Source organism: Electrona antarctica (assembly GCF_951216825.1).
Source record: "Electrona antarctica genome assembly, chromosome: 19".
Lineage (NCBI taxonomy): Eukaryota > Metazoa > Chordata > Actinopteri > Myctophiformes > Myctophidae > Electrona > Electrona antarctica.
The window spans coordinates 34,380,994-34,403,777 of record NC_136800.1 but is presented as its reverse complement, the minus strand read 5'-3'; the positions used below and the strand labels follow the sequence as shown (position 1 = coordinate 34,403,777).

General features: G+C 42.8%; 1 protein-coding gene and 1 long non-coding RNA gene across 3 annotated transcripts in view; one reads left to right on the top strand and one right to left on the bottom strand.

Moving 5' to 3' along the window:
* Positions 1-14,284, bottom strand: part of LOC306912624 — a 60,195-nt gene extending 45,911 nt beyond the window's left edge. For both annotated transcript variants that reach the window (XR_013788407.1, XR_013788408.1), the window contains exon 1: positions 14,148-14,284. This is a non-coding gene — a long non-coding RNA (uncharacterized lncRNA). The remainder of the gene's footprint in view (positions 1-14,147) is intronic.
* ak5 (adenylate kinase 5) overlaps positions 1-21,397 on the top strand; it is a 71,978-nt gene extending 50,581 nt beyond the window's left edge. The window contains exons 11-14 of the mRNA XM_079488971.1: positions 6,958-7,121; positions 18,529-18,645; positions 20,544-20,744; positions 20,903-21,397. Coding sequence (XP_079345097.1) covers positions 6,958-7,121; positions 18,529-18,645; positions 20,544-20,744; positions 20,903-20,971 — 551 coding nt within the window. The 3' untranslated portion in view covers positions 20,972-21,397. The remainder of the gene's footprint in view (positions 1-6,957; positions 7,122-18,528; positions 18,646-20,543; positions 20,745-20,902) is intronic.
* The last annotated feature ends 1,387 nt before the right edge of the window (positions 21,398-22,784 follow it).

Genomic DNA, 22,784 nt, shown 5'->3' with positions numbered 1-22,784 from the left:
TGAGATGCACATTGGATCCATGCTGTTCCCATGTGGGTACACAGATCCACATGATTCCATTTTTGACCTTCTCCCTCTGACACTCCTCGTCTCTCATACTCTCTCTTTCCTTGACTCATGTCCTATTCTATTCTCACTGTTCCATCTCTCCCTGATACATTCCATCTGTCACTTTGGCTCTCATCACGAACACAGCTGTGATGGTTTAATTCGCGCACACACACACACACACACACACACACACACACACACACACACACACACACACACACACACACACACACACACACACACACACACACACACACACACACACACACACACACACACACACACACACACACACACACACACACACACACACACACACACACACACACACACACACACACACACACACACACCCGTGCGACCCCTTCTCACCCCCCCCCCCCCCCCCTCCAGAATATGCCAATCCCTGATTGGCCAAGGGGACCACCAATCCCTGATTGGCCGAGCCAGTCACCAACCTACGCAGCCGAAAACAGTACCTGTGCGCTCTGCTCACGCAAGTAATACCAACAGCCTGGAGAAGAATTATACAAAAAAAACACCTGTATACAAGTGACTTTTGAAGATGATGTCTTACAGTGGCGGATGGACGGACCTATATGTACGGACCGACGGCCGGTCTGACATATGTGCATACATAAGTACGAAAGTTCCGGCCTCCTGGCAGGAATAATTGACAGCCAATGTAAAAGAAGCTTAAAAATGGAGGTCTTGTGGTTGTTAGGAATCGGTCTGCTGCATTATTGACCTATTCTCTGTGTGCAACGGTGTGCAACACTGTGTTACGTACTGCCACTCTGCTCAACCCAAGTAACTTTATTGACCATATTCACACAGCAGACATTTTCAGTACATCATACTCACGGGTGAGGAATTGCCTCAGTCAAGGTGCATCAGCTCAGTTATAGGGTTTCTGTCTCACTCAATTTATGAGATTATAAAAAAAAGTGTTCGAGGACAATACAGAGGATCAAAACAGAGTAATATATAAAGCTTGCAGCATTAAAGACTACACGGGAGAGTTGTCACATGCCATTTAGCCACAGGCCATACCAGACTGCTAAACTCATCGCATAATATAGCATTTTAATCTCTGCTTTGATCTCATACGTTTTCAATTCATGAATATGTGATCTAGATTGGTAAAACACAAAATACAAATGTCAAAACAAGTGAGTGTCAAAGCCACTTTGGTTCTTGTCATGTCTGCTTTGGAGTTGACTCTACTGTAGGCAGTATGTTCTGGAATGTCCTAATTCACTTCATGCTTCATGGTGGACTATGGACGCGCCACACACACCAAAGCAAATTGCTTGCACCGCATACTTGGTTTGTTTTCTAATTCACTTTCTACAAAAGTACTGAAAATAGCAGATCTACAAGCTCACATCGCCTTGAGGATTGTAGATCGATTACTTTAACTATTTTAAATCATTTCTAAAATAGGGACGGTTTTGGACTTACAAGGTTTCCATCCGACAGCAACGATATGGTTTTAGGTTGTATTTGTATTTATTTATTCAGCACAATATAAAAAAACAACACAGTGAACATATAAATATAAGAAGGGTAAAGTGCTAGGCTGAGGCAAAAAAGCCCAAGGGGCTTATACGAGGCCTCTACCTATGTAAATCAAAAATGAAACATTGTACAAGAGATATAGAACATCCAGAAGACATAATTGCAGTATATAAAACAAGAACAAAACAAAACAAACAAAAAACAACAAGAACATGTTCCCTTTCACCACCACCCCTCTCTCTTCTCTGTCTCTTGCCTTAATTCTATATTCCCTCACAATCCTTTTCTTTAATTGGCTGCAAAGAATTTCCTCTTTTGACCAACCAGTTAAATGATTCATAGATTGAATTGCACATTTTAGGTCGTTATCACAACTATTCCATATTTCTCTGTTTTCTGATATAATATTCAGATCTATTTATTATTCTTATGGCACTCTTCTGTAATATAAAAAAAACACAGCTGTGTGAAGTGAGGGGTGCTTTTATCATCATACATCATCTGATCTGGCCAATCACAATTTGCGTCCTCACTTTTGTCTTCAATGTTTGTGTTTACACACTTTTGTATTCAATGTTTGTCTCCCATAAGAAGAGACAATTTCGTATCAGCAAATGTTGTTCTATTCGGTTCCTCTTTTAACAGGGTTGAATCCAATCTGACTTTGGTGGTGGTTTCACAGCCGTAGACCTTGATTATTATTTCATGTCCTGTTGAAGGATGCGAGGAAGGTTCAGTCTGCGATGCGATGGACTATGAATAAATTCCTTCTGAGAAAATGGACTGAATATACAATGAACGAATGAATCAATGCTACGATAGGGTCGGGACCTCTTCCATCTTGACTGCCATGCCTGGTGAATCTATGACCTCGCTGGCTCTGAAAAATGGTGACGAGGCACATTGTTTTGGGTGGACGCACCCCAGGCCCACCGTCCCCCGTCATAGAACACAGACAGATGATGACACCTACAAACTCAAGGAGAATATTAATGAGCTCTGAGTTCACCGTGAGTTGTATTACTGCAGTGGTTTTTAACTCAAGGTCCATTATTTATTGGGGATTTGAGCCACGGACAACCATTTGATGAGATTTTAGCCTCTTCAGACCCAAAACAAATTTCTCGTTGTTGGATACGATTTTGTCCACATAATTCCATGCTGTATTGATGTTGGTACCATAGGATAGATAAAAGGCAAATGTTGATCAAAATAACAATTCTTCTACATTCTCTAATTGTGTAGACTTATGAATTAAGTTACTGTATGTAGATTACATACAGTATTAGTTATTAGTTTAACAATAATGTAACTATTGAGAGCGTCTATAAGGGTCCATTTAGTTACCAACTCTCCATCTTTTAGCTGGGGACTACCTGGAACCCCCTCAAGGACCACTGGTTGAAAACCACTGTATTACTGTGGCTATGACGATGCACTGTACCTGGCTAACACTGATCCCATCACGAGTGTACCAGCCGTATCATGAAATCACCTAGCAACAGCCACACTGGCCACAGCACAGTGGGGTGCCAATTAGTTATGAATTTATTTTTGTCTTGAAATGGGGAAATGTATTTGATGTTTAAATTTCTCTTTGACTGGGGGATTGTCTAGTGCTGGTTAATGACGTGGAGGTGCATAATCATAATGTCAATACTTGCAGACCTAGACCAGGGGTTCCAAAACGGCCCAGCTCTGGTTAATATTTCAGACATTTAGCACTTAAACCCTCAATATGTAGAAAACTAGACCTTTGGCTCTGCACTTGGTCTCCTCTTTTTTCACTCTACACCAAATCTATTCGCCAATCTACGTACAAGCTCAGTCACAACACGTCGCACTGCAATGCGATTACATTGGCTCAGAGTAGGGATGCTATAGGATTAAGTGGCTAATTTACAAACCGTAAAAATGTTCCTGTCACATACAAACATTTGGTCAGCCCCCCTGTAGTAACTCTGTGGAGCATCTAGGGATCCCGGAACCCCTGTTGAAGAAAATAAATAAATTGTCCTACTTGGCAGCCCCCAGCGGCCAGCCCCACCTCTTTGAAAACATGTGTGCTACACTCTGCTAGAGAGAAGATTGTCCCTGAGCCTCAGGCAATAGTAGACCACACACACACACACACACACACACACACACACACACACACACACACACACACACACACACACACACACACACACACACACACACACACACACACACACACACACACACACACACACACACACACACACACACACACACACACACACACACACACACACACACACACACACACACACACACACACACACACACACACACACACACACACACACACACACACACACACACACACACACACACACACACACACACACACACACACACACACACACACACACACACACACACACACACACACACACACACACACACACACACACACTTTCTCTCTCTGACAACACAATCATTCTCACTCTCTAGGTCTTTGTCTCTTGCTCTTACTTGCTTTCTTCCACTTCTGTCCGTTTTCCACAGTCTCTCATCCTTCCATCCATCATGGGTTTGTCTCTCCATACTCTGTCATTCTGTGTTTTCTGCATGAGTGACTAACCCTCAGGCAGGGTGGCCCAGCAGTGCAGTGCATGTGTGCGTGCGTGCGTGCGTGCGTGCGTGCGTGCGTGCAAATAGGTGGATATGGTATTTCCATTCCAACAGCATGGTTTTACTGAAAACATTGCACTGGGCTACAAGAATATTTAATACCATACAGTTTCTCACTGTTCCCCTTAAAACATTTTTCTTCAAATCTATACAAAAACATCCTTTATATCTGGACCTTTCTAAATGTGATATGTATATTCTTTTGCAATACGTACTGTATATTGTGCATGTTGATATTGCGACGATGATACAGTACAGTAGTGTAGCATGGCTTTTTATTATTATTATTAGTAGTATTAATAATATTAATATTTTATTTACGTTGGACGACATAGTGTAGCATGGTATTTTTTATGTGTTTTTTTTTTTACATTGGACAACATACAGTACAGTACTTTGCGGTCTGAAAATCCAGTTTCAAGTGATATCCATGTATGTCATGTCTGTTATGTAACCCAGCCAAGACAAACAATTCACATCCATTAACATTGAAATGTGAAGGGGTCATGATGTAACATGTCACGTTTTGTGACATTTCATACCCACTGTCAACATATGAGCCACATTTAATATAGGATCATATAGATACAAGCCCAAACCACACCAGTTGCAACTCCATGAAACTAGTCGCAACTCCTTGCTACAAAACAGTTTTAAGGTCAACCACACCAATGCAACTCCTTGCAACTATATAAAGGCTAGGCAAAGTCTCCGACTTTGCCTAGCCTAAACCAAACCGTTTGAAAATCGGTTGAAAATTGAGCAAGTTATGGTTATTTAAAAAGTACATGCCCCATAGACACAATGTTATGCTGCCCCGCAGTAAGATGGCCGCTCGGCGCCCCGTAGCGACGGCGCTCTCCAATGGCCAGTAGCGCGGGTGAGCCATCTAGCCTTTCTTATATATATCTATGCTTGTAACTGCCATTGGGGATAATGGTTGCATTGCAAGTAGTTGCATATTGCAAGGAGTGTGGTGAATCATTGGTGCGGTTTGGGCTTTACACGTGTGTGTGTGTGTGTGTGTGTGTGTGTGTGTGTGTGTGTGTGTGTGTGTGTGTTTTTAACGTTCTGTTTATTACATTTTTGCTGTTTTTTTTTTTTACAGATTTAGAAATAAATTAAGAGACATTTACACAAGTGTGTTATGTAGATGTGACTACTACTGTGACTACTGTATACCAGTAAGACGCATGGGGGCGAGAAGCGACCTCGCCCTAAAGGACGAGGCCATATATGGAGTGTATCTTGAGTGTACAGGGTTTGATGAGGTCAGATCAAGATATGGAATGTCAGAACAGGTCAGCTCCATATATGGAGATCTAAGGGTGGCAGTGGGGGCAGTGTATTGAATATACAGGGTTTGATAAGGGCCCAGGTAGGGCCAGGCCTTAATTTTTGGGCCTATTGAGAACTCTAGTTTTCGCAGGCTGCACAAATAACTTTGGGGCAGGCCCGTCTAGTTTAACTTTAAATGGACAGGTATCAGTCAAAAGGGAGACATTGAAGAGGGAGGATGGATGGGGAATGATCAACATATGGAATGTCACAACAGGTTATAACATATCCATAATATATACTAATATTGATAACAGCAGGGATCTCCATATATGGGCTTAATTGTGACAGCATATATAGTGTGTCTTGAGACGTGACTAGACGTGATATCACAATGCGTGACCATATATGGGGACATTCCCGTATATGAGGATTGGTGAGTGACGGGGAGAGTGACAGGGATTGTGGGTTAGGTGTCGGGACGTCATCATTGGTGGGAATAACGACACATCACTCAGACAGTATCTGGATCTTCTTATATGGGAATAACGACACATCACTCAGACAGTATCTGGATCTTCTTATATGGAATAACGACACATCACTCAGACAGTATCTGGATCTTCTTATATGGAATAACGACACATCACTCAGACAGTATCTGGATCTTCTTATATGGAATAACGACACATCACTCAGACAGTATCTGGATCTTCTTATATGGAATAACGACACATCACTCAGACAGTATCTGGATCTTCTTATATGGGAATAACGACACATCACTCAGACAGTATCTGGATCTTCTTATATGGGAATAACGACACATCACTCAGACAGTATCTGGATCTTCTTATATGGGGATAACGACACATCACTCTGACAGCAGACTGAACAGCATGAAAAAAGCTCTCGGCTTTCAACCGTCATGCCAACCAACGCACACGGTATCTCCAATGATCTCAAATCCTCAGAATCTACAGGACCCAAGCAAGACACAGCATACAGCACATAGTACACAGGACTCAAGACACCACACTCAAGACAGGGGCTGATGTCACGATGACCTGGGGGCTTGCCGGGAGAGTGACGGGGATTTGTGTGTTAGGTGACAAAAAACGCAAACTTTCATAGTTAACTGCGACCTCTGGTCGCAAAAGTACTGGGTGCTGTTACTATAGTACTGCTGCTATAGTACAAGTGTTTCTGCTATAGTATAAATATTTTGTGCATTTTGTGCATTTTGTGCTTTGCGGAAAAAAAGAAAGCATTGCTTTGCTTTATTGCAGAGTTTGTAGATTTATGGCATAGAAGACTAGGCAGATATGCCAGTTAGGAACGCATGCCCCTCCAGTCACACAAACAGCAACACCAACTTGGTCATCGTGTGTGTGTGTGTGTGTGTGTGTGTGTGCGCGTGCTCGTGCGTGCGTGCGTGTGTGATTTCAGGAGGTCCAGGCTCGGGGAAGGCTGTCCAGTGTGAGAGGTTGGAGGAGAAGTTTGGTGTGCGTCGGGTCACAGCAGGCGAGCTGCTGTGCTGTGAGCTACAGTCCCACAGCGAAAGGGGGCGCTACCTGCGGGACGTCCTGGAGAGAGGGGAGCAGCTACCAGAGGTAGCGCACTTCATTGGGCTATAATATACACGCCATTTTGGAAAGAACTTGGGCCCCTTCCCTACTTTTTTCAACAGGTGTTACCAATGATACTAATGAAGGCTCTGTTCCATTCTGGTCAAACAGAGTCAGGGTGCTGCCATTGTGCGTGTTGGCTCACCGGAAACTACACCAGTGGGTCTCAAAGTGTCCTTGAGTAGGTTCCAAATGGCCCCGTACGGGTGTGTAACTACGAGGTTCCATTTGTACACTCCTAGAGTTATGGGGGTCCTTGAAATTAAAGGGTTTGAGGACCTATCTGCACACTAAATGGAACAGAGCCTTAATTATTATCATCGGTAACAAGTAGGAAGGAAGTAGCGAAGCGGCCCGGAAGTAGGAAGTTATTCTGTGTGCATATAGCCCATTATATGAAAGAAATGCTTGGCTTGTTGCATGTTTGCTCAAATGACATTACAGATAACAGCAATAGAGGGTATGTGCATGCATACAGTGAATGGCAAAATCGAGTGGCAAAGTGAGTTTAACTCAATGGTCGCCAAGGACTTATTTAACTTCTTTTTCATGATGTCCTGGAGCGCCAAGGACGTGTTTTTCGTGTTTTTTAACATGGTAAAAAAATTAAAAAAAAGGGCTGTCAAGGCCAGAAAGTAGTTTTTTGCCACTCAGTAGGCGTTCCCACATAATTTCCTGGTTTGATGATGATGTCACGCGCATACCCTCTATATTTTGGGAGAAATGTTCAAATGGTGAGGTACAAGCATGAAATTTGGTACAAATCATCTTAGGAGGTTACTCTTTGATTTAAGAAACTGGGCCACTCGTTAATCAAAGCTAGAAATAGGCTGTGTAGCTTTGTAACTTTACATCTTTTGTATCTGCCAGTGTGAACGCAGCATAAAACCTTTTTAATTTGAAGAGAAGAAGGAAACACTTTCAGAATCTCCAAAATGAGTCACATTCCACCAGTTCCAGTCACATGCTGTATATCTATTCCAAATCCGTTTCAGTCATTGTTCCAGATCCCAAGAATTATCCAAGAATTATGTCTAATTGACGATGCCATATTCTGCTTTCCACTGAGCGCCGCTTTGTAGATATTTGGCTCATGGTCTTTCATCTGGGGTGTCTATTAGTGTTTCAGACCACGTTTCATCTGGGCTGTCTGGTAGTGTTTCAGACACGTTTCTTCAAATGGTTTGTGCCTCCGGTGGAGGACAGAGTTGTGGAGTGTGGACACGCTGGTGTCTCCTCAGGCTACCCAACGCATTGAAACTCCTGTCACACGGTTTGCAGTGGAATGGCTTCTCCCCAGTGTGGACCAGCTGGTGTTTCTTCAGGTTACCTATAAATCCGAAGTTATGTCCACACTGTGCGCAGTGGAAAGGTCTTTCTCCGGTGTGGACATGCTGGTGTGTCTTCAGGTGACCTGACTGAATGAAGCTCTTGTCACAACGTGCACAACGGAATGGTCTTTCCCCTGTGTGAATGCGCTGGTGTATCTTCAGGCTTTCCGACACAGTGTAACTCTTGTCACACTGTGAGCAGTGAAAAGGTTTTTGTCCAGTGTGGCCACGCAGGTGTCTCGCCAAGCTACTGCAGTTGCTGAAACTCTTGACGCATTGTTTACAGATGTGACTTTTCTTTCCTGTGTCAGTCAGCTGATTTACCTCGGATTGAGTTGAAGTCTTGGTAAATGGTTGACTGTCTGTAGGTCTTGGTTCTTCTGTGTCACCGTGCTGCTTACTCATTGTTGGTGGCAGCGGTTCGTTGTCAAAGCTGCTGCTATGCATGAGCTGTAAATGGGTCAAGAATCTAGCTAATGATGTGTGACATTAAACAATAACTGGAATGGTTACAGTTTGATTACCAGTACAATCTTAAGACTATGGATGTGTTCTGGATCAGTTCCTCTTACAGTTGTTAAAGACTTTCTTGATTTCTGTCCATTCACACTGTGTCGTCTGCTTTTTAAGCCAAGATGATTGAACGTTGTGTCGTCACTATGATGTCAGTCAAATTCCCCCTGTGTTGTATTATCTTTTTGAGGGGCTATGTCCAGCTTTTGGTGTATGTGTAAACACAAACTTTGTCCTAACACAAACATTAAATGCCATTGACAATGGACAATTTTGAGTGTTTGTGTAAACACAAACATTGCGTAACACAAAGATTGAAGACGAAGGTGAGGACGCAAATTCTGATTGGCCCGGAATGAGATGATGTATGAATTATGATGATGTACGATGATAAGAGCGCCCCTCACTTCATTTTTAAATAACCCGATGGTAGGTAGATTGACTATTTTACAAAGATTAAAGGACCACTTCACCACTTTTCAACCTATCTTCATATAATAGGTCCTCAGTAATAATCAAGATAAAATATCACAATTCTTTTCTACTCACCCTGTGTGGGGTGCATACTTAGTTTAGACTAGTCATTGGTTAGACATGGGTTAAGGTTAGGTTTAGGTGTGCTGCCTCGTGGGAGGTTAGGTTTAGGTTTCTGGTTTAAGGACTTCAGTGTTTTGTACCATACTATTGTATGAGTACCGAACAAAGAATGTTTGCTTTCGCCATCTTTGTTGAAGAAGAGTCTGGGCAATTAAGGTTTAGTCTTACTAGAAGTACTAAACGTTTCTCAATCTTATATTTAGATAGGTTGTAGTTGTAGGACTAATGACTGGTCTAACCAATGACTATAGTCTAAACCAAAAACTGTCTAAACTAAGTAATGCACCCGTCTGTGTCTCATAGGAGGGCTGTGGGCAGTTCAGACACACGTCCACCAGTGACATCATCGTTAGGCAGATTTTTACTAACCTAAACTTCAGTAAAACTATACCTAAACCTAACCCTAACCTTAACCTCAGTAAACTTAACTTGCCCGGGGGCGTGGTTATAAGCACAACCTGTGTTGGATTTAGTATGTCGCCTTCGGGATACATTTCCAGTTACGAGGTCACAGTTTCTCAGTTTCTTTTCTGTCTGTTTTTAGCCACTCTTGTTTAGTCTTTCCAGGTGGACTCCATCTCAAGGCTACTTTACTGTAGGAATTCAATGTGCCTCAATGCAGTCCAAGATAACTAGTCATATATCCCCAGAGACCTCAAAGTGAACACTCTGTGATTGGTCACAATTGACTCACAGTTTTGTCACAGTATTCCTTCTTTCAGGCAGGAAAGACGAGAAACAAGAAACATTTAATCTTGTTTTTATTCCCTGAGTGGCCATGGATGGCCATGGATAACATTTATTTATAGTTACTGTACTCTGTGCTCTGTACTGTATCGTAGTGTACTGTGCGGGGGTCCCCGGAACATCCAGACCACCATGTGGTGCGGACGGACGGACGGACGGACGGACATAGCTCCGTAATGGAGCGGAGGCACCGCTCAAAAATGTCAGTTGATGCATTGATCATAGACAATAAGTGCAGGATGGGCAGTGTGGGTATGGTGTGTGAAGATCTGTCTGCCAGTGACCATTGATGATCTTCAGATCATCTGTGATGATTATGATGATGAAGCCGTGGGTGTGGTTGAAGTGTTTAGGGCCGTGGTGAAGAAGTTGTCCTCCTTCAACTTGAGATGTTCTGGGAGTTCTAGCTTCATTATGGCCTCTTCTATGTCGTTGTTTATCGCCACTTTTAGATCTTCGAGTGAGGTGAAGTCCTTCTCAGGACGAAGGTAGCCCACCATTGCAACACGGAGAGTCTGTCCATAAAAGTCCTCTTTGAACGTGTGAATCACATGCGTCTCCATGGATTTCTTTGTGTTTTTGTAGTAAGGGTTCCAACCGATGCTCATCACCATTTTGTGGATGTCCCCGTTTCCTACGCAAGCCCAGCCATAGTAGATTCCTGTGCCAATGTCTTCAGCGAGATGTTCCACCACAGAGTCCGGAAAGTTTGCAGTAGCAATACCCAGTTCTTTACTTCCTCTCCCGAATCCTTTGACGACCTCCCCCTGGCAAAAGTACGGAAGACTCCTTATAACTTCCATTATCAATGTCCGTCCTCTCTTGATGGATTTACAATCAATCATTGTAAACATAATTTGTTGTTGTGGCAGAGGTCAATTTGACTAGTTGGTTACATTATTTTTCTTTTGCTAGAAAGAAATGATGCTGACATAAGTACTCTGACAATGGGTACTGACATCACATTACTTATGTCATACTGTCATATATGACTGAGGTCATAGACTAGCATAGGAAGTATTCTGACAATATTTATGACATAATAGTGCATGGGAACGGGCAGGCAGGTCTGGAGCTACTTTCTGAAAGTACTGGACCGATCAGTGCCAGAATTTACTTCATGCAATTGTGTTTTGATCTTTAACTTGGAATAGGGCTCCGATCAAGCTGAAACCTTAACTGTAAATAGTCATACATCTTGATCATACATCATTGATGACTGAGATCCACAGAGAAGCCGGTCAACCCACGCTGTTATTATGACAAAAGCGAGAACAAACCACTTCAATTATTCACAAATCCAAACACACTGAGGCGGGGAAATATTATTCACATGGTCGGTCTGGTGTGAAATAGACTTCAGCCGGGAGCCAAACAGGTTGATTTATTCTTTGTTGTCTGATGCAGTCTATAAGGATCCACTCAGTTTGCCTTTCGAGATCATGTGAAACTAAAATGAATGGAATTGCTTTCAAACCCCTCAAATTAGGAATCATGTTCTTTAATGTCTGCGCATTAAGGGTCTGCCCTTCAGGGTTTCATATTATAGACCATGCCTAACAATGACACTAATATGATACTGACCATGATACTGACATATGTGTATTATTATGTGGGGGGTTGTGAAGCTCAAGTCTCTGTGCAGATGTGTTCTGAAGCATCAAGGGAGCAGAGCCACCCCAACAAATACAAAGCATTATATATCATTGCAATATCTATATGATCTCAACGAGTGCCCTACCTTTTTACATTCAAGTGGCTTCCCACCCTATTCTCTTGATATGTGGTCCTTTGGGAGCCATCTCTCCACTGTTTGTTTTGTACAGGGAGGGACGGTGAAACGGTTGTTTTCATAAACGGTAGTATTTCCCAAAGGCCATATTTCAGCTACAGAGCATAATATAAATAGCCATACATGTATTTTCAATTCATGAATCCGCAGCATCTTTCCAGTGGTTGTCAGGGCCACCTGCTGTCTTCAGACCAACATGCTGCTTAATTGGAATGATTTACCCTTGTGTCCTGACATTTAACATCAAAACACATGGCTATCACAAACACACAACCTGCCTTTGCTTACTCGCATTTTCAAAGGGTTCCGTTTGTCTGTTTTGTGTATGAAGGACAAGGTGACTGTGTGCCCGGTGTGTACATGCAAATGACTGTACAGTATACGTGTGTACACTTGTGTTACTTTCTTGCTGTGTGTACGTGCATGTCTTGTCATGCTGTCCTTAAGTTTTGAATGACAGAGCTATATTGCCAATGTGAATTCTCTGTCTAAAGATGGCCGTTCTGCTATGCTTTGTGAAATATCAACTTGTCACTATTTAACCACAAAGTCCTGTATCAATATAGGCAGGCACACATAAAGATGTCCCTGATTAAGTTCCAAAGCAAGGCATTTTGACCATTCTTATCTCCTTTTCCCAAACACCACCACAATGGGTTGAATTTGAAGGAGAGTTGATGTTGGCCGAGTTTTCCTTGCAGCTGAGAGCAAGAAAGAAGTAAATACTCAAGTCAATGTACTTCGTTACAGGACATACATGTGCAGCTTTGTGAGATTGACCATCTTTGCAGTTGTAGTTTTAGTACAGCCTTTGTAAAGAAAGATCAACTAGCAGGTATACCAAGAGAACATTTACCAACTGATACAGGAAGCTCTCTACTCCCAGCACATAGCCTACCCCCCTTTTTGAAACTAGCTCCTCGCCACTCGTCCTACACACTTCCACTTGGTTTGAGCATAGATATATAAATAATAGAGACGGCACCGGAATTCCCCTCCCATCCACTTGCATTGCATTGAGTCTCTATTATTTATATATCTATGCTCAAACCGAGTGGAAGTGTGTAAGGCGAGTGGTGAGGAGCTAGTTTAAAAAATGGCCTACCTCTCTAGTCCACTGGCAAAATGCCAGACTTTTATACCCAGCTGGAGATAATGAGCCTGGACTATACCATTTTACAGGGTGTATTATAAATGAGAGCATAAATAGTATTACAAGTCTGTGAACTACACAAGTTATAGCATAATTCCTTCACACTACAGCATAAATAAGCAATCACAACAGTGCATCTTAACCCCCCTCTGCTATCCTGACATGGTCCAGCCCAATCTTTACTGAAAGACATCACAGGCAATATTGTTAGGCATTCAATCAAACCTCAACAATAAAACTCCACATTATTGCACTTCTCAACATATTGCACCTGCCCAGCAGTGCCCATCACGATTACCACACCCAAACATTTCTTTGTCTCCCCAGGTGGAACTCATTGGCTGAGTGGCCATCTCCAGGAAACAACAATGCATTCAACAATAAAATCATGAGTTCACTGTGCAAAATTCACTGCGCAAGTTACTAAAGTGCCAATGAATATACTGCGCAATTAAATCAATCATGGTTACAAATACATGTGCAAAATAAGTAATAGAGAACCTCTCTGTTACAAGCTTGATGTGCAAGCACCTCTGTTCTACTGTGTATAACTATAAGGCTGTCAGCATGTTTGGGTTGAGCCGGAACAGGCAGTTCAACCTCAAACAGACATCTCTGCAGAGAGCTGCCCTTGTCTGAGATGGAAGGAAGCCAGCAGGTTAATACTTTTTGGCTGCCTGATGACTGCTTAATTCTGCTGAGCACAGCATGACACAGCTGAAAAAGCTCTCCTGTCTCCTGTCAATGTTTCTGTAAAGGCAGTCCAGTGAAGTCATCAGTGGAGAAGAACTTAATAATTAAACTGCTCCAAGAATGCATGCGGAAGAAATCTACCGCCGACTAATACTATATCTGCCAGACATACTGTAGTAGCCTACCTTGCATCCAGCAGCCAAGCCCAGTAGTCACTGGTCCCCGTAGGGGCGAGGCTTCCCCTCCCCTACTGGGCAGGCCCAATCCCAATCCACTCCCTTGCTGACTCAATGAGCCCTCACTGATTTAGCTGCGCGTTCATGTGAAGTCTGCGAGGGCTTGAGGGATGTCCCATTTGAAATCGGTAAGTCAGTGAGGGCTCAGCCCCGCCCCTTTATGTGCCCTCAGCATCGATGCTGACTTTAGCTGACTTTGGCAAAGAAATTACCCACAGTTCATAGCGTTACCAGGGGAATGAGGGGGATCCTCCGAACGTCAATCATTTAAGTATGCAAATTAGTTTGCCAACAAACAACAACGAATGTCAACAAACACAATAGTGCTTTCTCACTGTTCTCAAAGGGAGACGGAAAGTAAAATAATATGGAAATGCAATTTATGATGAATATTATTATATATGAATATTACAACCCCTATCACACAGGAAAGTGTATTTATGAAACTAATAATAAAACGACATAAATAGACATGATAGACATGTCATGCATGTAGGCACTGGCTGTGATTAAGGACAGGTTTTATAAAGTGATGCAAAGTGTCATGAATGGCGGACTCATCTTCAAAGTGCTGTCCCATTTCTTTCACAACAATTTGAAGCCCTTGCAACCTCAAGCACTTACAGCTGACGTTATTAAAGTCAATGAGGGCCCAGGGCTCAGGGCTTGATGGAGGCCATTGGGATTGGGCCTTAGCCTTCTTACATGAGTTGGGCCTTGTCATATTCATCACCTCATATTTCTGGCAAAAGCCCTTGATGGATGATTTCTCCATTCTGCTAGTCCAAGCATTAAAATTAATACAACACTTAGATGTGGAGCTACAAGCAAAAAGCATTGATGAAAAATCCATTGGAGACCACGTCACACTCTATTTTTTAAACTGCAATGTGTGTGTTAGGCTGCGTACAAGGACCCTTGGTGGTGAAAAAATGCTATTTCCGTGCTCAGACATATAGAGACAGACATACATACAGTACATACAAACACACATTGCTGCGTATAGGAGTGGCTAGCACCACTCAAAAAAATCGAACACTGAGAGGGACGAGACTAATATCCACGCAGTGATTAAGCTTGAAAGAACCTATTAAAGAAGAAAATTAGGGAGGCGAAACAGGCTCACAGACAGCGGACAGCGTATAGAGGAGTCAATCCAAGCAAACAACCCTAAAAGACTGGGACACTATGAAAAGTATGACCGGTAGGCCTATGTCTTCTTCCAATAAGCCAATTGTGACGGATAATGAGCTGGTGTTTGCTAATGATTTAAACAGCTTCTTCTCTCCTTTTGAGTCTGTAAACGATGGCTTAGATAAAGACCTACTTGATGCGTTGGTGCCCTCTAGTGGGGATAGAATTACTGATTGATTGATTTATTTATTTATTAACAGTTAGCAGAATTACAGTACATTTCAAGTACAACTCAATACAAAAAAAATGTTAACTGTGAGTGGACGACACCATAAAGCATTACACTTGTTTACAATAGGGCCCACCATTTTCAATTAATCAAAAAAACTATCAGTGAGGAGGAAACCAGGTGCATTTTCCAGCGTTTAAACGCGAAAAAAGCTCCTGGTCCTGACTTAATAATAATAAGCCCCCTTATTCTGAAGGATTTTGCCACAGTATTGGCCCCTGTCTGGCAGCCTATTTTTCAACATATTGTTGACAATCCACATACCATCCCACAGGCTTGGTTGACCGCCCACATAAAACCACTGCCAAAAAAGGTAAATCCTAAAGAACACAATGATTACAGACCAATAGCACTGACATCTGTTATCATGAAAGCTCTGGAAAAAATTATGGTTCATCATCTCAACAATGCCATATTTAATTCACAGGATCCATTTCAATTTGCTTACAAACATCTCGACAAACCAAAATCCTATGCTAGAGGACTCTAGATTTTTGTTGACAATCCACATACCATCCCACAGGCTTGGTTGACCACCCACATAAAACCAATGCCAAAAAAGGTAAATCCTAAAGAACACAATGATTACAATGAACACAATATTGCATTCAACACAATACAGCCGGACTTGCTCCTCACTAAAATGGTTCAGCTACACATGAATCCTTTTGTTATTCACTTTTATTACACGTTCCTCACTGACAGAATTCAGCATGTAAAGGAAAATAAGACACTCTCGCAGTCAGGACTAGAGTTGGTGCACCCCAAGGATGCATTAGCTCACCAGTACTGTAGTCAGGACTAGAGTTGGCGCACCCCAAGGATGCATTAGCTCACCAGTACTGTTTACTCTTTACACGGCACACGGCAGACTGTAACACCTGCGAGTCAGACCAGTTTCTTCTGAAATACTCCGATGATTCTATCTACTCTAATATCTCTGATGACTGACAGTGATGATGACCCGAAACAGTACCAGTGTAGTGTTGACCGGCCTGTAGAATGGTGTGACAAAAACAATCTGATTATCTAAGAAAACTTAGGAAATGATCTTTGGTCCTGCTCCCGGTGGTAAAACACCGCCGGTGGCAATCCATGGTTCAGCTATTGAACAAGTTCCATCTTACAAATATCTGGGGGTGATGATAGACGCCACCTTATCACCTTATCATGGTCCTCTCATATTGACTATATTTGTAAGAGGATACAGCAGCGTACAGTATGTACTCCTTACGTCGACTTAGATCGTTTGGTGCTAGCAGTCAGATCTTGTCTCTTTTCTATACGTCTGTTGTTCAAACTGTGATGTTGTACTGTAGCACGGCCTGGTTTAACAGCCTATCTATAGTATATAAGAACAAACTTAGCCAAATCTCCACTTAGCCAGATCTGCGCTAAAATTGTAGGTAGGCCTGTTGAGGTCGTGTTACATTCCTCTAAAGAGGCCCAGACCAAGAGAATGCTTAGACTGGCGAAGAGTATCTCTTCTGATCCCTTACATGTTTTAAATGATGAATATCAACTGTTGCCCTCCATGAGGCAGTTTAGAGTCCCTATAAGAAAAACAGACTAAAGAACTCTTTTGTACATCAGTCTGTCCTGCTTTTAAACCAAAATCGTTAAACCAGAGGATATGTTCTTGTTCCTGTCTGTTTCTGTGATTTGTGTCCTGTAATGTCTATCATTGTCTCCACCAGGCCGAAGGCATGGGGAGAGAGTATGTTTTGCACTCCGTCCGTGTGTGTGTGTGTCCTTCCTTCCGTCCGTCCGTCCGTCCGTCCTTCCGTCCGTCCGTTATCAGCTAATTTTGTAATGTATTGTGTGTATGTCTTGTCTGTATCTTGAATGGTGACGTCATGGACTCAAAACAAATTTCAGTGCAAGCTGACAATAAAGTTGTATCGTATCGTATACAGTACATACATACAGACACACATTGCTGCGTATAGGAGTGGCTAGCACCACTCAAAAATATCTAACACTGAGAGGGACGAGACTAATATCGACGCAGTGATATTAGAATTGCTACGCGAGGCTACTTTCACACAACTGCAGATGTAGGCCACGTTAACAAAATTACAAAACTAAGTTCACACACAAAGGCAGTGACACTCCATAGAGGTCTACAGCGCTGGTTCTCAACATCAGGTCCAGGGACCACCAGTTGGTCCAAGCGGACCCTTACAGGTCTATTTGGTTCCATTTGTACATGATTAAATATAATATAATACTATAAGACTGGGGTCCCAAAGATTAAAAATGGTTACATTTTGTACACTCTGAATTACAGAACATTAAGGGCCCATACTTACCCCTGGTGGGCCCCAGACCAGCCGCTGAGAAACAGCTTGCCGGGCTGGATGTGTGAAGCTGTAAGGATGACACAGTGAGATTCTGACATGATCAAATGTTACAGTATTGTTGCCTGGCAACGGAGCTGTGAAGTGCCACGTTAATATTCCCTTTGACTCCGTCGGCCCACTTCGTGTCATGTATTGACCTATGTCCAGTAGTCTACAGAGTACAGCCTCAAAGAGTTCTTTCAGTGGTTTCAGTTTTATTATTCTATTAGGTAACGTTAGTGAAGTAAATTCAAGACTGTGCTTACCTCAAAAGAAATGCACGACAGATTGAAGGTCATCATCAGTAGGCACGCACGCACGCGCACGCGTGCGCGCGCGCGCAAGCACACACACACACACACACACACGCACACACTCTGAGCTTTTCTTGTAAGTGAACTATGAATAATCAATATCAATATGAATGAATTTCTTATGCATCGATATAGCATAATATTTGTTTATGCATTGGACGTGTGTGTGTGTGTGTGTGTGTGTGTGTGCGTGCGTGCGTGCGTGCATGCGTGCGTGCGTGCGTGCGTGCGTGCGTGCGTGCGTACTTCAGGACACACTGCTGGAGATGCTGTGTGAGGCGGTGGAGTCGTCCATGCGACAGGGGAGGGATGTGGTGATCTGTGGATTCCCACGGAACCTGAGACAAGCTGAGGAGTACGAAGCCAAGGTCAGATCCCTGTAGCGAGGAAAAGTCACAGTTATCAGACCATTAGAAAGGGTTAGAGTTAGAAATCTGAATTCTGCAAAAATGTTATCGCCCAGAAGTGAGAGATTGATTTTATTTTCAAGACCTCTTTATTCAATATTTTTCCAGTACATGATAAACTTGACAGTCTTTTAAGGCAATTTGTAAGGTGCCATCAATCAGAAGTGAGAGACAGAGAGAAACACAGAACAGAAATGAATGAATGGAGATATGGAGGAACAGAACAGAAAAGTGAGCAAAGGGGGAAAATGAGAAGACATCATTCAGAAGAGAGAATAGATCTATGTCAATGAAAGTGGCTTTTTAATGTTTCTTTGCTTGAAAATCTGACTGTTATAGAACTGTATCTAAATTTGGTGTTGGACAACTCCGTCCATTTCCAAATGTGTTTTACATGCATTGCATGCACAACGTCACTGCTAAAAAAAGAGTCACTAGTCAAATATGACTCATGCTGTGTATGCTGTACATGCCAGGGTGTAACCAGGAGTGGTAATGGGAGGCAGGCGGGAAAACAAGACCGATGGGAGTGAATCGCTTTATATAATATTATAACAAGCAAAAACACACAGTAACATTAAAACAATAGAAAATAACATAAAACGGCAGCAAATCAGGCAGAACAGAGAGTAGATAATTATAATAATACATTTTATTTATAAGGCGCCTTTCAGGGCACTCAAGGTCGCCGTACAACAGGTTAAAACAGTTTATACAAACATAATTAAAAGCAAAACATAACTAAGGTACAGCTTGCAGCAGAGGTCAGCCATATGCCTGCCTAAACAGGTGGGTTTTGAGGTGAGTTTGGAAAATGGTGATAGAGTCCATGGGGCAGAATAAGATGAATAGATGAATAAGAACACAGAGATTTAGCTGTGCTTTAAAGATGTCTACAGAGGGTGCCTGTCTAAGATGTAGTGGGAGTTTCCAAGTACAATAAATCCACAGGAATTTGTCCCGGCAGCAGAGGCATGACGATAAGCCAACATGTCGATAAGCCATCTTGTCAGACACAAGCATCTTTCACACAAGATGCTGGCCTGGGTTAGATTAGAGATGGTACACACATACACTTTAAAATCTGTGTCAGTTAAATTGATTAGATTTTTACTTATTAACTCCGGATATTTACATCCACATCCACATGCATTTACTTTGTATCCCCCCCCCCCCCCCCCCCCCCCACCTTGCATCAGTGTCACCAGAATATCCACCGGAGGAAAGTCTTGTAAAACGGGCAGTGTTGGTAGGCCAATCAGAGGCAGCCTGGGCAGTGTTGGTAGGCCAATCAGAGGCAGCCAGGGCGTTAACAAGGCTAGACAGTCGTAGTATTGAATCATGCTGCACCACAGGGGACACCCGTTATATACAAGTGGCAGATAGAGGGGGGGGGAGAGACAGAAGGGGGGGGGGAGAGAGAGAGAGAGAGAGAGAGAGAGAGAGAGAGAGTGAGAGAGAGGGATTGGGTATGTCATCTCCCCGGACGGGTATGGACTAGTTAGTAATAATAATTATAATCTTATTTTTTTAAGATATTTTTTGGGGCTTTTTGCCGTTATTGATAGATTTTACAGTAGTTAGACAGGAAAGGGGGAGACAGATGGGGGGGAAGACACGCAACAAAGGCCGTCGGGATCAAGACTCGAACCCGCGATACGCTGTCAGGCTGGATTACCCTATAGGTGCCTGGAGTGCTCGGCCGGCCCAGGCCAATTATTGTTTTTTTAAACTTAACCTGTAGCCTATACGGACAATACAGTGGTGTTTACAAAAGTGCTTAGTTGGGGAACTTGGGGCACAAGGTTAGATGAGACCGTTGACTGTGGTTGAATACATGTCTCTGCGTGTGCTTTTAGATGGAGGAGCCCACTGCTGTTCTCGTGCTGGACTGCTTGCCTGAGACCATGTCCGACCGCCTGCAGTGTCGCAGACACCTCTCCTCCAACTCTCACTCAGACAAAGACCCAAACTGTGTCTTCAACAGGACGGTGGCCAACTTCAGCAGCTACACCCAGCCTCTGGTGGCTCTCTATGAAAGCAGGAGGCTTCTGTACAAGGTAGGCTTGTGTGTGTGTGTGTGTGTGTGTGTGTGTGTGTGTACATGTGTGTCCCATTACAGGTAGTGAGTTAATGTATTTGGCTCAAGGCCATGAAGGCTGTTTTTCTGAGCTAGGTCATTAGGTTGTGGTCTTATTCTACCTTCTTCTGCCCCCAGATCGATGGCGAGAGGTCACCGGAGGAAGTGTTTGCGCAGATCTGCCAGGTGGTGGATTCCTGTAAATAGGCTCCACAGGCTCTATAGAACCTCCAACAACGTATGGAAAAAACTCCCCTCCCTCTCCCCTCAAAGGAAACAGACCCACACAGCACACCAACATTTTCACCGGGAGCGTGATTTGTACTTAGCCAATCTACAATATCAAAGTATGAATCAGGCTTTCTACCCCTATGACACAAAACACTACACGGCCATGAAACTCCACTCCCAACCCATGTCTTGTTAAAGGTTTTAGAAACACTACCGGTTGGTTCCAGTATTTGTACTTGTACTCGTGACGTGACACTGATCAAGCATCTGGCTGTCATCATAAAGGCTCCGTCCACCTGTGTTGTCTCTCTATTAGGTCTGTTTCTTTCTGTAAACACTAAACAGTATACCGTCACTGTCGAGCAGAAATCTTGTATCTCCATATTTCAACTGTTTATTTATTATTATATTAATGCCCTACTTTATCATACTACAGTGTCACACAAAAGTAGTGAAGAACTGCTTGTACAACATTGTCTTTAAGTGTGTCTGTTGGACATATGAGGTTTCCACCTGACAGCAGCTGCCTGTGCAAAGATAAATGTATACAGACAAGAAACAGCACTGCCTGCTGTGACTGAGAGCATGTTTCTTGGTGAACGCTCTGCCAGCTGACATGGACAGGAGGTTCCAGAAAGTGAAATGTCAAACAGTATGTGGTCAAGAAAATAAGATTTATGCGCGTGTTCATGCTCTCATGTACAGTATGCTTTAGTAGTGTATATTAAGCATGCAGATTACAATAAAGCTTTTTTCCTTTTGTGTATTTAAATGACAAGCATTAAAGTATTGCATTCATTCTCTCACACACACACACACACACACACACACACACACACACACACACACACACACACACACACACACACACACACACACACACACACACACACACACACACACACACACACACACACACACACACAATTATTCTCATACAATGGGACAATGGGACATCAAAGTGCTTGTTGGGAATTCAATATTTAACATTCAATAAAAGACAATGAAATTGTTAAAACGGTGTATTTTCCTAATGTATTGTGTACCTTGTTGTTCTGCACATTGGAGCCCAGGGGCCTTGAGGGGGGAATAACCCTATATACAGCACCTTTCCAAAAAACTAGAATATCATGGAAAAGTTGGTTTATTTCCATAATTCCATTCAGAAATCATAGATTATAGATTCAGTGCACACAACGTAAATGATTTCAAGCATTCATTTGTTTATCTTTACACAATTTTGGCGTCCAGCTCATAAAACCCACTAAAACAGAATTTTAAAACATTTGAACTGTGAATAAATCACCATAATTTACTCCTCAGTTTTTGCAGAGCATGAATGTTTTAATCTGAATGCCACATTACGAAATTAGGATCACATCAAATCAAAGTCAAGCACTGTGATGGCATCAAACCAGGTTGTGGTGCTTCTGGCGGTATGGGCAGGGGCCAGGTGCTTCTGGCGGTATGGGCAGGGGCCAGGTGCTTCTGGCGGTATGGGCAGGGGCCAGGTCCTGCTGGAAGATGAAATCTGCATCTCCATACAGATCCTCAGCAGAAGGAATCATGAAGTCCTCTAAAACATTCTGGTAGACTGTTGCGGTGACCTTGGATTTAAGAAAGCAGAGTTTACCAACACCTGCACTGGATGACTGGACATTGCACCCCACATCATGACTGACTGTGGATATTTCACACTGGATTTGAAAATACTAAATAGCCAATCTAGAAGCTCACAATGCTTCATGCTTGAATGAAAAACTGAATATTTTTTAATATATTTGAACAA